Source organism: Alexandromys fortis, unplaced genomic scaffold, assembly GCF_014885135.2.
Source record: "Alexandromys fortis isolate MF-2015 unplaced genomic scaffold, M_Fortis_MF-2015_v1.1 scaffold_56, whole genome shotgun sequence".
NCBI lineage: Eukaryota > Metazoa > Chordata > Mammalia > Rodentia > Cricetidae > Alexandromys > Alexandromys fortis.
Genome location: NW_026067935.1, coordinates 5,705,137 through 5,718,002, shown reverse-complemented (window position 1 = coordinate 5,718,002; position 12,866 = coordinate 5,705,137). Strand labels below are relative to the sequence as shown.

The following is a 12,866-nucleotide window of genomic DNA, read 5'->3' as shown; positions in this document are numbered from 1 at the left end:
ACCAAGGCATGAAACGGGCATGGTGACAACTGGGTAGTTCTCCCCTCAAATATCCATTAGTGAAGAAGCAGAGTTATGAATGTTTGGTGGTTCACCCCATTGTCCCGGGCAGTCTAGACTCTGAAATAGTGCTCCCCACCTTAGAAACTTTTGTGTGCATGGGTCTCTTTTCTGCACATATATCTCAGTACCATATATGTACCTGATATCCATGGAGACCAGAAAAAAATGAACCCCTGGGACAGATGCCGTGAGCCACCATGAGGATCCTCTCTAAGAGCAACCAGTGCCTGCCTGCCTGCCTTCCTGCCTTCCTTCCTTCCTTCCTTCCTTCCTTCCTTCCTTCCTTCCTTCCTTCTTTCTTGACAAGATGTGTCTGTGTGATCTTTGCTGCCCTGGAACTCTGGAGACCAGGCGGCCTCAAATTCATAGAAACCCACCTTCCTCCCAAGTGTTAGGATTAAAGGCATGCACCACCACGCCAGGCTGCAGTCAGTGTTCTTAACTGCTGAATCATCTCTCCAATCCTGAAATGTGGCCTTTTAGCCATAAGGACTATGGACGGATAAGCCATGCGCCAGGGATGACCCAGCTAAGACAGAAGCAGCAGTTTGTTCCCCAAATGCACTGCCAATATCTCTCTTCAAGTCAGATGCCATAAAGGGAACCCTAACTGTATGGTTTCAATCATGTGGGACCCTACAGTGCAGTGGCCCAGGCCCCAAAGCCAAGCAACCCAGATCATCTCTTACCTGACTTTTGCCTCGGCGCCGGTAACTCCGCCTCACCAAACTCTTGTAGTTTTCATTCTTCTTGGTCAGGTAGTAATAAAGAACACACTCGGCTACTGTCTGTGGGACAGAGAGAAGACTCTGAGGAGCACGCAGGGTGAAAAGATTCAGAATAGTAGCCAGGCGTCAAAAGCCCGAGTTCAAATCCTAGTTCCTCCAATGACAAGCTGGGTGACCCTGGCCAATCTCAGCTTGTGTGTGATGACCACACTGATCAAGCTACTAACGTCGGTTACTCTGAATGAGAAACACACAGGACAGAGCCCGGCATGGAGAGACGGTAGAGAGTTATGGGTTATCAACATAGGTCCTGTCCTTGCAGCTGTAACAGGGCTGGCATCCCAACAGCTCAGCTACCATGAAGGCTTCAGGCACATACAGCTCCACAAACCCAGCCTTTGCCACACATGGCCCTGTGCTTACTCCCCGACACCTGGAGTCCAGAACAACCTCCCCCAGAACTTCGGCATCAGAGACAAGAAGCAAAACTGGATGTGTGTAGTGGCGGTTGTGCCTGAGATATCCATTCCTATATCAAGACAAAGACCATGAGGACTGTGGGGTGGGACAGACCCCACCTGCCTATACATCAGGTCACCCCTGGAATGAGCCATGAACAGACACTGTGCCCCCAGGGTCCCCCAAGCCAACTCTTGCCCACACCCATGGCCCAGCAGAGAAACTGCCCTTCAGCCCAGGGAGGCTAAACTTCCTCCTGGTCTGACAGCGAGTGGTGAGATGACAAGTCTGACCTGGATGTCAACCGCATTTGCTGTCACACTGCCTGGGCCTACTGGGCATTAGCAGGAACCTTGTGTCCTAGAGGTTCGGGCCAGCCTCATCTAGGCCCTCTGAGTGCCTCTTCCCCTCAGAGTCCCATCCTCTTCCCTCCCCCGCAGCCTTGCTCAACCTCCAATTTTGAGCCACCCTGACTCTATGGAGCCCTAGCCTTAACCTAGGACTGTTGGGTCGCCCACACCCAGCAGGACACGTCACCAGCCAGGTAGGCCATTTATAGGGCTGATTTCCAACACTGGTTCTTCAGGTACTGGATCCCAAAGGGTCCTAGAACATAACACCCCCCACGGCTGATGTCAGGAATGGTCATTGCATTTGAAAATGGCTGTCTGGATCCCATGTCCCACCTCCCACCAGCTGCCAGGAGACCTGGGACTCAGGCCAAGGGGCCAGCCAGGGTGGCTGGTGGGCATCCCATTGCTGAGGGACTAGACACATAAACTGTGGCCCTCAAGGGTTGGCCATGGTAGTCTAAGGTGCTGGGCCTACAGAAGCAACTCCAGCACAGAGCCAATGCTGCTACGTGCCCACGCTAAGGGCTGTCCATGTGCCATCAGCCAGCCTAGTGTTTGAGTGAAGGCCACATAACTGCCCTCGGGTGACAGTTGTCAATGTGACTCCTTGTCAACAGGAGGCAGAGCTAGAACAGAGTGCTCGAGGCTCAGGTTTGGGGGACGGGTGGGGTTCAAACATCAATCTGCAAGAATGTTTATTCAGAATGATAGAGACACTTTAGCCGCACACTGGAAGTATCTGGACTGTTAGGAAGCCCACAATACTCATGGACTCAGAAGGTCATTCCGGAAACACAGTCCTGGATGCAGGCCATACCTGGCCACAAGGCCTCAGCTGGAACGTGGCAAAACTCTCTAAACTGGCGCCTATCCCTGTGTACTGGGCAAATGGCTGTGTGATGCCAGTCCCCACAGCTCTGCCGCCTGGGACTGAAGCCCGAGGCTCCTCCCCATCCCGGGTGGGGCCTGCATGGCTTTTCCCCCTGAGGAAGGAGGCAGAGGCAAGAAAAAAGATGGAGCTGGCCAGGGAGACAGAGGAGGAGCATGCACTCCACCCAGCGCAGATACCGGCCCTGGGGAATGGATGGCGAGCTGGCTTAGTACCTAGCACTGCCAGCCAGGAATGGACGGACACTCACCTTTCTCTCCAGGAATGAGGCGATCAGGCCAAAGTTCTTGGGGTGCTGCATGAACCTGGGGGGCAGGGGAAGGGGGAAGAGAGACAGGCATTGAGGCTAGGCGAGACTGAGGGAGGTCCCGCAAGACAACCAAGTGCTGAAAGTGCCCGGGCGCCTGCCACCCCAGCCTGGCTTGGCGGGCGCCGCCCCGCTAGCAGATCTTCAGGGCGTGGGAAGGGCTGTGGGGCAGGGACCAGGGTCCAGGGCGTTCCTCTGAGTGACTCACTGGCTGTAATGCCTTTGAAAATACATTTGTTTGTCTTGCCGCAGGCTTCCAGGAAAAATGAGGACACGGCATTCAGCTTGCCAGTGGGGTCCCCCCCACAGATCTGCTTTTGTGTCTTTCCCCAGCTGGGTCTGAGAAGCTGGGCCTAGCTCAGCCCGGCCTAACTCAGCCTACGCCAAGCCTGCCTGAATGAGGCCAGGCCAGCCAGGCGATAAGGCCTCCGGAGTGCTGGAGCAGAGCCTCGGATGCCCAGGAAAAGCCAAAAGTGGCTAGAGCCACAGGGGGTGGCGGGAACTGGCGCCAAGCCACCAGCTTCCTGTGAAGACTGAACATTACTGGGAAAGCCAGCCAGCTGAAATGTCAGGGCCAGGCAGCCGTGGGGGTAGGGACAGGGTCAAGGCCCGCTCACACTCAGGGGTGCTGAGTGGCGTCACTGGGCCTGTCCCCTAGTCTCCAACAACTTGCCACCACCCGGTATCTCCTGGGGCAGAAATGGCTGCCAGCAGTACCAGGCTAGTTCCCACCAGAGCCTAGCCTGTGTTGGGCTGCCCCGCCTGGCCTCCAGGTGGCTGGGCACAAGGCCAGAGGCCTCTCCCGCTCCCCCCGCCAGACACTGGGGAATCCGGAAGGGCCTCTTAGCTCTTCCCAAGGAAGCCATGGTAGCAGGGCGGCAGGATGGCGGGCTACCCTGCCAGGGCTCCGCCCACCCAGGTGGCAGGCAAGCCTGGGGCACCTACCACTCTTGCCCTGCCCCTATACCTTCTATAGGGTTTCCTCTGGCAGTAATAGGCCCCAGGACACCAGGAACCAAACCTAAGACACTTTAGGGCACTTATCCCTCTCCCCGTCATCAGTTCACTGGAGACAGGTTAGAGTCAGGATTGATGACACAATCTGCAACCCAGCAACTCAAGCGGCTGAGGCAGGTGGACAATCAGACTGGGGTAAAGTGAGTTCCAAACCAAACAGGGCAATTTAGTAAGACCTCATCTCCAAAGTATAAAAGAAAAAATTAAGCCGTGAGGCTCAGAGGTCCTCAGAGGTGGGCATACATGAAGTCCTGGGTCCAGCCTGGCACTGGGCACATCATGCCACTGCCGAGGGGGCATTTGTGGGGTTCTACTAATCACAGGTTAATAAGGCACCAAAAGGAAGTCAACCGTAGCAGCACATAACTAGATTACCAGTACTATGGGCTGAGGCAAGAAGTTTCAGAGTTCAAAGCCAGCCTGCGTTGCATAAAGGCAGGCCATAGTGGCTCATGTTGTGATCCCAGCATTCAGGAGGCCGAGGCAGGAGGGTCGAGACCAGTGAGTCTGAAGCCAGTCTGAGCTATGAGACTCTGTCTTAAAAACAAAGCAACAACCACCGAAAAACAACCAGACAACAAAAGTTCTACACAGACCATCTGGGCCTATGGAAAACCATATTTGGTATGGCCGTGTGACTATCCCCCAAATAACACCTGAGTAATGACTGTTCATGTGGACTTAGATTACATCTGTTGTTGTGACCAACCCTGAAATAAGAATGGGGACACACAGGCCTTAGGCAAATCATAAGGGACATAAGGGACAGGGTGTCCAGAGTTTTTTGTGTTGGGGCAGAAGTAGCAGCCAGCAATACCAGGCCGGTTCCCACCAAAGCCCGGCCTCTGTTAGGCTGCCCTGCCATGGAACCCTCACGGGCACTAAGAGAGCACTATATGGCCATGTCCATTTTACACAGGAGGAAACTGAGGCTGGACGGAGACTGGCTTGTGCAGGGTCAAGCTGCTGTTAAGCGGTAGAGCATCTGCCATCAGCACCTTGGCAGGTGAGGCCTCCACAAAGGCTAGGACCCTCCAAAGACCCACTTAGTATGGCAGCGTCCTGCACAGACAGAAGATAGATCCAAAGTAGATACCGGCTATGGAGGATCAGAGTAAATCACTATACCTGAAGAGGAATGGTTCGGCCACACAAACACCCACACAGTGCTCATCCACTAAAATAGCAAGCCCAGCAGGGGACCTGGACACACAGGGCCTCAGTCACCTCAGGACCCAGGACTGTCCAGACCAAGGACTAGATGCCCGCGGGAGCAGCTCCTCGGGGTACATCCCCTGCTGACCTGTACTAGGGATAGGAGACCTACTCTATCAGCCCTCTGAGAATGTTTTGTGTTCCCGTGGCCAAATGCCACTCTGCAGCCACTCTCCAAGCCCTGTGCAGCCAACAAGAATGATCTGGAGCGGGGCAGTCTATTGTTGTACAGCGCCCTTCATAGGGCAGGTACAGTCTGACCCTAGACAATGGCTCCCGAGCAGGCATAAAGACAAAGGCCTCTCTGGAAGGAAAGCAGGTCAGCCACTCCGCTCAATGAATGACCGCTGCACAAGAACCTCGCTCCCAACAGGCCCTCCTGGGCAACATGCGGGCCTCCGTCCCCACTTCACTTTCTCCTTTCCTGCCTCCCGTCCTGGTCCTCTCTCTGAGGAGGGCTTAGGACACTGTTCCAAATAACATACCATGAGACCCACCACCCCTTCCAGGGCCCCCGAAGAATGTCTCTTTCTGCCTAGAGACCACCCCTCGGGTCCTCGCCGTGGGCTGAACTGGGCTTCCTCTACCCAGCAGCTCCACACTCATCCCCCTGAAACTGTTACCCAGAAACCTCCTGATGTTCCTTTTTTTTTTTTCCCCCATTTCTGAGACAAGATTTTTCTGCATAGCCCTGGCTGCCCTGGAACTTGCTTTGTACACCAAGCTGGCCTCTAACTCAGAGATCTACCTGCCTCTGTGTTCCTAGTGTAATCCTCTAGTGTCAGGATTAAAGGTGTGGCCACCACACCCAGCTGAGCTTCATCTCCTACCACCCCTGGTTCCTGCCCTGGATTATCAGTCTGTCCATTCCAGCTGGACAGCTGCAGCCTGCCTCTGCTATGCAGCTCTGTGCCCGTGAAGTGTCGTCACTTCTCTGCGCCTATGTGGGGGGAACTGCCTGACTCAAGGCTGTGGAGAAGGAAGAGGAAAAAAGGACATAGTTCCCATGGAGATGGAAGCAGAGATAAGAGGCTAAGGACCCCAGGATACCACTGGAGCAGGGAGAGTTCCAGACAGACTGTCCCTGTGGCTAGGGTGTGAGGACAGAGAAGACGCAGGCAAGGCTCCCAGGCAGCCATGGAGGGCACTCACTTCTCACGGAACGTGTCCCTCTCCTGCTCACTCCACATGTTGGTAACCTGGCGGTCCTTGTACACCTTCATGGGATCGTCCATGAGGCCATTCATGTTGATGAACTTGATCCTCTGCTGGTCTGCATCGTATAACATGGGCGGGATCACTGCCAGCTGACGCATCTGCTTCTCCAGGTTCTGCAGCAGAGCAGAGGGTGGGGTCAGAGGGCAAGTGAAGGACCTAGCAGGTAAGGAGCTAGCATCCTGGGCCTTGGACATTTCTGGGGTGGGGGATGAATTAAGAGCCAGCAGTGGCTGGCGCTGGTGAGGATTTAGAGGCGTGGGATGGCAGGAAGGCAGAGCTATAAATTCAGTACAGAGTATGAGGCCTCATCTGCAGCAGCAGAACCCATGAAACTCGGGGCCACGAAGGCAGTGTAATAAAACACGGTGAGGGCAGGGACGGGGCACGGCCCAGCCCGGCTCCATGCACTCACGGGGTGGCACATGCCTGGTTCAGAGCCAGGAATCCAGGGCACAGCACAGGCATGCAGAGAGCCTAGCCACCTACCTGCCAAGTACTCACAACCAGCATCCCCTGGGGACTCAGCCTGCCCTGCCTTTCTGTGGCTGCTCATCCACCCGTGTTGGGGAAATGCCACTGACTGCTGAATGTCTCCTGACCAGCACTTTCTGGTTCTGAACCAGACTCTGCCTCCAGCCTTCTCTGGGAATGTCTCCCCCAAGGGGTGGCAGCAGCAGCACTCTTGTGTGTCTAGGACCCAGGGAAGGGTACAGTGTGTGCGTGGACAGAGACACCTTCCTGCTTCCAGAGGAAATGAAAGCCGTGTCCACGTCCTAGAGCTGCTGGTGAAGCCGCCACATCAGTGCAACAGGTACTGGACCCAGCCACATGGTCGCCAGCCAGCTCCAGGGCTGCAGCTGGTGGCTTTTCGAGGTCTGCTTTCTGTCCCCAAGAGGAGGAAGGTTTTCTTACAAAACTATGGCAAAAGGACATCCCTTCAAGACCAGGCATCTGGGCATCTTACATTGTGCTGGGGTGCCCGCCCCAAGCCAGTCAGGCTGCTAGGTGCTTGGGGCTGTCACCGCGCACAAGGAGACAACTTAAATAGCCATCTGTGGTGCATGGGCGGGGACTAGGCTCAGAGAACAGCCACAAAGGTGTCACCAACTGCCCTGTCCAGCACCTCATTTTAGTGTCCATGTAAACAGCCTCAAGGGGTTCAAAGGGGATGGGGTGCTCTGGCCACATCTACCTGTGAGCAAAGCCACTGGGAAGGAAGCAAGGGTTCTGGGACATGGCATTCTGGGTCTACTGTGGCGCTGGCCATTGGGGACAAATGTCATACTGGACACTTGGTCCAGAGACCAGAAGGGGGCAGGCCCTGAGAAGGTGATTATAGGTGGAGTCACCAATACTGGCACTAATGTCCAGGTGCTCCGGGGAAGACCACAGGACAACAGGCTGGAAGACAGGCTCCTATAGGATGGTCCTCAGCTGCTCCACCTCATCCCACTTCCAGGCTCACCTGCTACTTCTGCCAAGGTCAGTCAACAGAAGGCATGAAATGTGGCAGTGGGAGAAGAGTGAGGGCTACCTATCCCTATCCACCACCCCAGCCTTCTCATGTCCCTTCTGGGCACCAGGGGTTGCAGGTTAGTGAATTTCCTCAACTCTGTCCTGCCAGGTCATCTTCCAGTTTGCTGGCATCTCTATCAACTCTGCACTCTGGGGGACAGGCACGGCCTGGCAAGGCCACTGGTTACTAGTGTGCCCACAACACCCAACACTGGTTCTAACATGTGCCTACCACCAGACTCTGGACTGAAAGGCTCAGGGTGGCTTCCCTTCCTGTTGGCACCTGCCTGCTGTGGCATGAAACACATGTAAGGGACACGCAGAGACAGTGGGGTACCTATGGCATCATAGTGAACTCACCTCCTGCTCAGATAAGCCATCAATGATCTCGGAAACCTCGTGTTCACTGCGGGCAGCTGACATGGAGAGCCCGCTGCCACGCTGGCCCACTCTGCTGGAGACCAGAGAGACATAGTTAGGGTCAGCCCTCCTACTGAGAGGCTAGGCTGGGTACAGGGGGCAGAACATTCTGGAGGGTAAGCGTGGGAAGTTAGGGCTAGGTCTCCCACCTCATAGGCCTGGAGCCCCTCAGGAATGCCAACCCCTGAGGCTACGGGATAGCAGCCCACCTCCCATGAACCAATCTAATAAGGGACAGCAACCCACCAGGAGCCCAGTGTTGTCTCCAGCCTGAGGGCCAGGTGCAGGTCTCTGGGCCTCAGGTCAGTTCCCAAAACCTATGCTGCCATGGGTGGGTGAGACAGGCCTGATGAACCTATGAATGCAGGTGACCACTACCTAGCCTCATTCACTGAGAACAGCCCGCCCAGGTTGTGGCTTCAGTAGGGACAGGCACACAGCTAGGAGTTGAGTGAAGCCACCCACCAACCACCCTAGCTGAGTCTCATTCAGCAGCTTCAGGGGTGTGGGATAGAAGGAGAGGACAGCAGGGAGACACTCATGAGTGTCTGGGCCCAGCAGGTGCTAAGAAGGAACCCTAGCTCTAACCAGGAAGCCCTGTGGTGTTGCTGTGACACAGGCCACCAGGGGCCCAAATGGGCCAGCACAGCACTCAGCTCCACATGCACTTGCCTCACATGTATTTTCTTACATGGGCTCACCTCAGTGCCCTCACTTTCACACGCACTCAGTCCTGCATGTGTTCTAACATGGGCTCATTTCTTCACCCTCACACCCTCACCCCTGCACACGCCATCTCTGTGGCACCCTCACTTCTGCATGCACTTGCCCCTGCATGTGGTCCCTCTCTAACATGGGCTCCTCTCTTCACCCTCACCCCTGAATGCACCACCTCTGTGGAGGGAGCCCTTACTTCTGCATGCGTTCTTGCAGCTCCCGCTGCTTGCGGATCTCCGGGAACTGTTTCTCGTAGTACTCCCGCACCTTGCTCTCCTTGGCCCTCCTCCGTGGATTGTTCTCAATGCGCTCTACCTTCTTCTCCCATGCCTCCATGAGCTGGTCATAGCGCTGGCAGAAGCGCTGTTCCTGAGGGAGCACGGACAAAGAGCAGAACGTTGGTGAGGACCAGAGACTGCCCGCTGTACTCACACCGACAGACGGGGGATGGACAGGCTCACTTTGTCACATCACAGAGCTCGTGGCCCCTGGAAAGCCATGGGTGCCCCATGAATGCTATGGCCACTCCTTCCCCAGAGCCGGGTCTCCTCATCTGACTTGGAAGCCACCAGGCCCACCAAGTTCTTATCTCAGTCACACAACCAAATGAGAAACAGCCCTGGACCAAAAGGCCGGGCTCATGCCCTCTGCTCACACCGGCCACCATGGACCCTGCACAGTTCAAGCGGGGTCCTACTACTTCAGGAAGTTGTCCTGGGCAGCATGGCTCTGTAGAGCTCTTATGGCCCAGGAAAGAAAGGTATTCCCAGGGAGCATCCACTTTCTGGTAGTTCTTCCTCCATCATCCAAACCTAAGAACCCAAACCCTAGGAGACATTGAAAAGAAGGCTCTGCCCTCCTCCACATATCTCCCAACCAGTCAGAGCACAGCCACATGCCCTCTGTAGATCCAAGAGAATCATTTAAAAACCCCACCTCTAGCAGTCACAGGAGGACCGGAGACATGGTCACATAGCAACCCGGTATGTTCTTGTGCTCCAATGCTACCACAGTATGTTTAACCTTTGACCAGAGCACCCTGTGCCCGTGGCTCAACAAGAGGTGAACGATAGCCTGGGGTGTGGGACCCGCAGCAGAGGGAATGGGGGTGGACACCACCAGTCCAGTCTAGGCCTCTTAGCTCCCACCAAGGTGCCCAGGGGAAGAAGAGAGAACACTCTACAGAGACCAGAGGATGGAGACAGCGGTGGATGCCAGAGCTGAGGTCAGTCAGGAGCCAGCAGAGGGCCAGGGCTGTAGCAGACAAACAACAGGGCCCCAAGACCTCATAAATATCCCACGTGTTCCACAGCCCCAGGTACCAGCACAAAGTTTCAAGCAGCTCCCCTGGAGGAAGCTCTGTCTAAAACAGGACTCTCGAGGTCTAACCACATGTGCCTGCTACAGTCTGTGTCTGCATCTACTAGGGAATGTGTGCACCTGGTCCAGGGCGTGTCCAGGGACAGCAGGATACCATCCACAGGGAAGGAGGCTTCGCCAGGGGAAGAGGCAGACCTCTGTCAGCCTGCCTGATGGGAACATGGAACATGGCCGACAGGCCTCCAGTACACTTGTTCCGACAGGAAGGAGTGAAGCAGGCTCCTCTCTGGGTAGGAACCGGCCCCAGCCCTGAGGTCTGACTCGACAAGGCGAGTAAGCAGAGCTTTGTGGGGAGGCCCACGGCCCAGCTCTCCAGACCTTGCTGGAAAATGAGAACGCTCTCTGTGTCCCTTCCTGGTGCTGCGGCATGGAGGCCTCCTGTCCGTAAGCTGGGCCAGGTGGGCCGCAAAGCCCAGGACTCGGGGGCTTCTCCTTATCTCTAAAAAAGCAGTCCCCTCCCTCCACAGCCCCAATCACAGAGAGTTTCCTTATGACCCCAAGCCCACCCCAGATTCTCCTCCACCTCACTGGCTCCTTGCAGGAGCCACAGGGACCTCTGATATGGGACATCAGGGCAGACTGCAACGAGCACGTAGCGGTGACAAGGTGCGACGGCAGGAGCCTTCTCACCACAGCAGCAAGGCCCTTCCCTTCCTACCTGCCCTCACGCAGCAGAGATCTGCACACGACTTCCTGCCCTTTCTTGCTCCTTGCATCTAGACATGGCCACTCCTCCTCTGCTGCCCAGGACCCCTTCCTCACCTGAGCTTATCTGAAACTCGTTTTGTCGCCCTTGAATTCAGGGCAAGCCCTGCCTACCCAGGTGGATCTGAACACAGACTCAGGAACCAGGCAGCCAGACACCAACCCAAACCTGACTACTTCTCAGCTTTGTGACACGGGGTAAGTGCCTTAGCCATTCTGTCTCAGCTCCCCTGCCTGACACACAAGGCTAGGAAGACAAATCCACCTCAGTGCCTGCAGCTGAAGGCATCTAACTGGTGACCACCCTCCTCTTCACCCACAGTTTGGACTCGAGCATCAGCAGCCGCTTCAGTGTAAGTAGGGCCCAGCTGCCACCTCCTGTCGACTACGTACCCGCAGGCTCCAGGCACCACTGAGTAGCCCCGCCACACCAGTACCAGTAATACCAGTAGTACCAGGCCGGCCTGACTGAGGAAGGAGGTGGGGACCACCCCGCAGCCCCGTCTGACACGGCTTCAGGAAGGGTCAAGTGCAGCTGAGCAGAGCCTTGAGGCCAGCCTCCGCCCTGCCTGCCTCCACCGCTCTCCTCACCAGCCTCACTTCCCCACTGTCTCCCAGCAGCCCCAGGCTTGAATGGTTTATTTAACTTTATTTTTTATATGCATTGATATGAAGGTGTCAGATCCCCTTCAACTGGATCTTCAGACAGTTGTGAGCTGCCATGTGGGTGCTGGGAATTGAACCTGGGTCCTCTGGAAGAGCAATCAGTGCTCCTAACCACTGAGCCATCTCTCCAGCCCCCCCCCCAAGCTTGAATGGAATAGATGATATCCAGTCAAAGCCTGACGCTGGTTCAGTGCCTAACCATGGCCCGCATGCAGAGAGCCCAGGAAGGGCACCGTTCCCCAGCTCAGGACCACAGGACAGACACTGACTGTGTAGACATCCTGATGCAGGGAGCTGAAGGCACCACTCTGATGTTGACCCCACAAACTTCTTAGCTTCACAGTTCTGGCACTGTGCAAGTAGGCATGATGATAGGGTGTCGCTCTGCCTGGCAGCTTAGCCGAAGACAGGGACCTGGCCTCCATCCCTTAACCCTGGTCTCCCGCGGGTCAAAGTGCAGCTGCTCAGGGCTCCTTACACTGCACGCCCTGCTTCAGGAAGCAGGACCACCGCCCACCACCACAGACCAGGGGCCTGCTGCTTTCCAAGGGTTGCTTTTTGACCTGGCTGGGGATGGGGAAGGTTCATTTCTCAGGGCCCTCCTGCCTCCATCTCTCCCTAAAATCTCCCTGGGCACAAAAGTCCATGATGGGTATATTTTAGAGTGAATTGAAGACTCCCTTCTTGGGGCTGAAAAGATGGTTCAGCAGTTAAGAGCACTGGCTGCTCTTCCATAAGACCAGGGTTCAATTCCAAGCACTCACATGGCAGCTCACAACTGTCTGTAACTCCTGTTCCAGGGGATCTGACACTCTCACACAAATATAGATGATATACAGATATACAAATAAAAAAGAAAAAGAAAAAAGAAAAAAAAAGACTCCCTTCTGAGCTTCATTGGCTCCCCATTCCAAGCACTGGGAAAGGGGTTAGGAGCCCTAAGCCCCCATCACCACAGCAGCCAACTCTATGGCTCATCTACAGCATTCTGTTATAACCCAGACAGCCATTCCAACAGCTGTAGAGCCAACAAGGACCTCGGGGTCTGACTAGCCTGGCCTGAAGAGGCCCTGACTCTGGGATGGCCATGGGGGCACAGGGCCTCATCCACTACACCAATGGGAAAGAGGGGTTAGGGATGGGGATTTGGAGAAGGGCAGAATAGAAGCAGGACACCGCTGCCCACGGTGTTGAGGAGACCGAACAGGACTCAC

At 55.5% G+C, this 12,866-nt stretch overlaps 1 protein-coding gene across 27 annotated transcripts in view; it reads right to left on the bottom strand.

Annotated features, from left to right (window-relative positions):
* Positions 1 to 12,866, bottom strand: part of Ncor2 (nuclear receptor corepressor 2) — a 155,914-nt gene that overhangs the window by 61,632 nt on the left and 81,416 nt on the right. For 24 of the 27 annotated variants that reach the window (XM_050146243.1, XM_050146246.1, XM_050146255.1 and 21 more), the window contains 5 exons: positions 9,098 to 9,270; positions 8,125 to 8,218; positions 6,184 to 6,362; positions 2,743 to 2,797; positions 753 to 851 (listed from right to left, as the gene is read on the bottom strand). In XM_050146243.1, coding sequence (XP_050002200.1) covers positions 753 to 851; positions 2,743 to 2,797; positions 6,184 to 6,362; positions 8,125 to 8,218; positions 9,098 to 9,270 — 600 coding nt within the window. The remainder of the gene's footprint in view (positions 1 to 752; positions 852 to 2,742; positions 2,798 to 6,183; positions 6,363 to 8,124; positions 8,219 to 9,097; positions 9,271 to 12,866) is intronic. The other 3 variants (XM_050146238.1, XM_050146258.1, XM_050146260.1) reach the window with 1 other exon arrangement.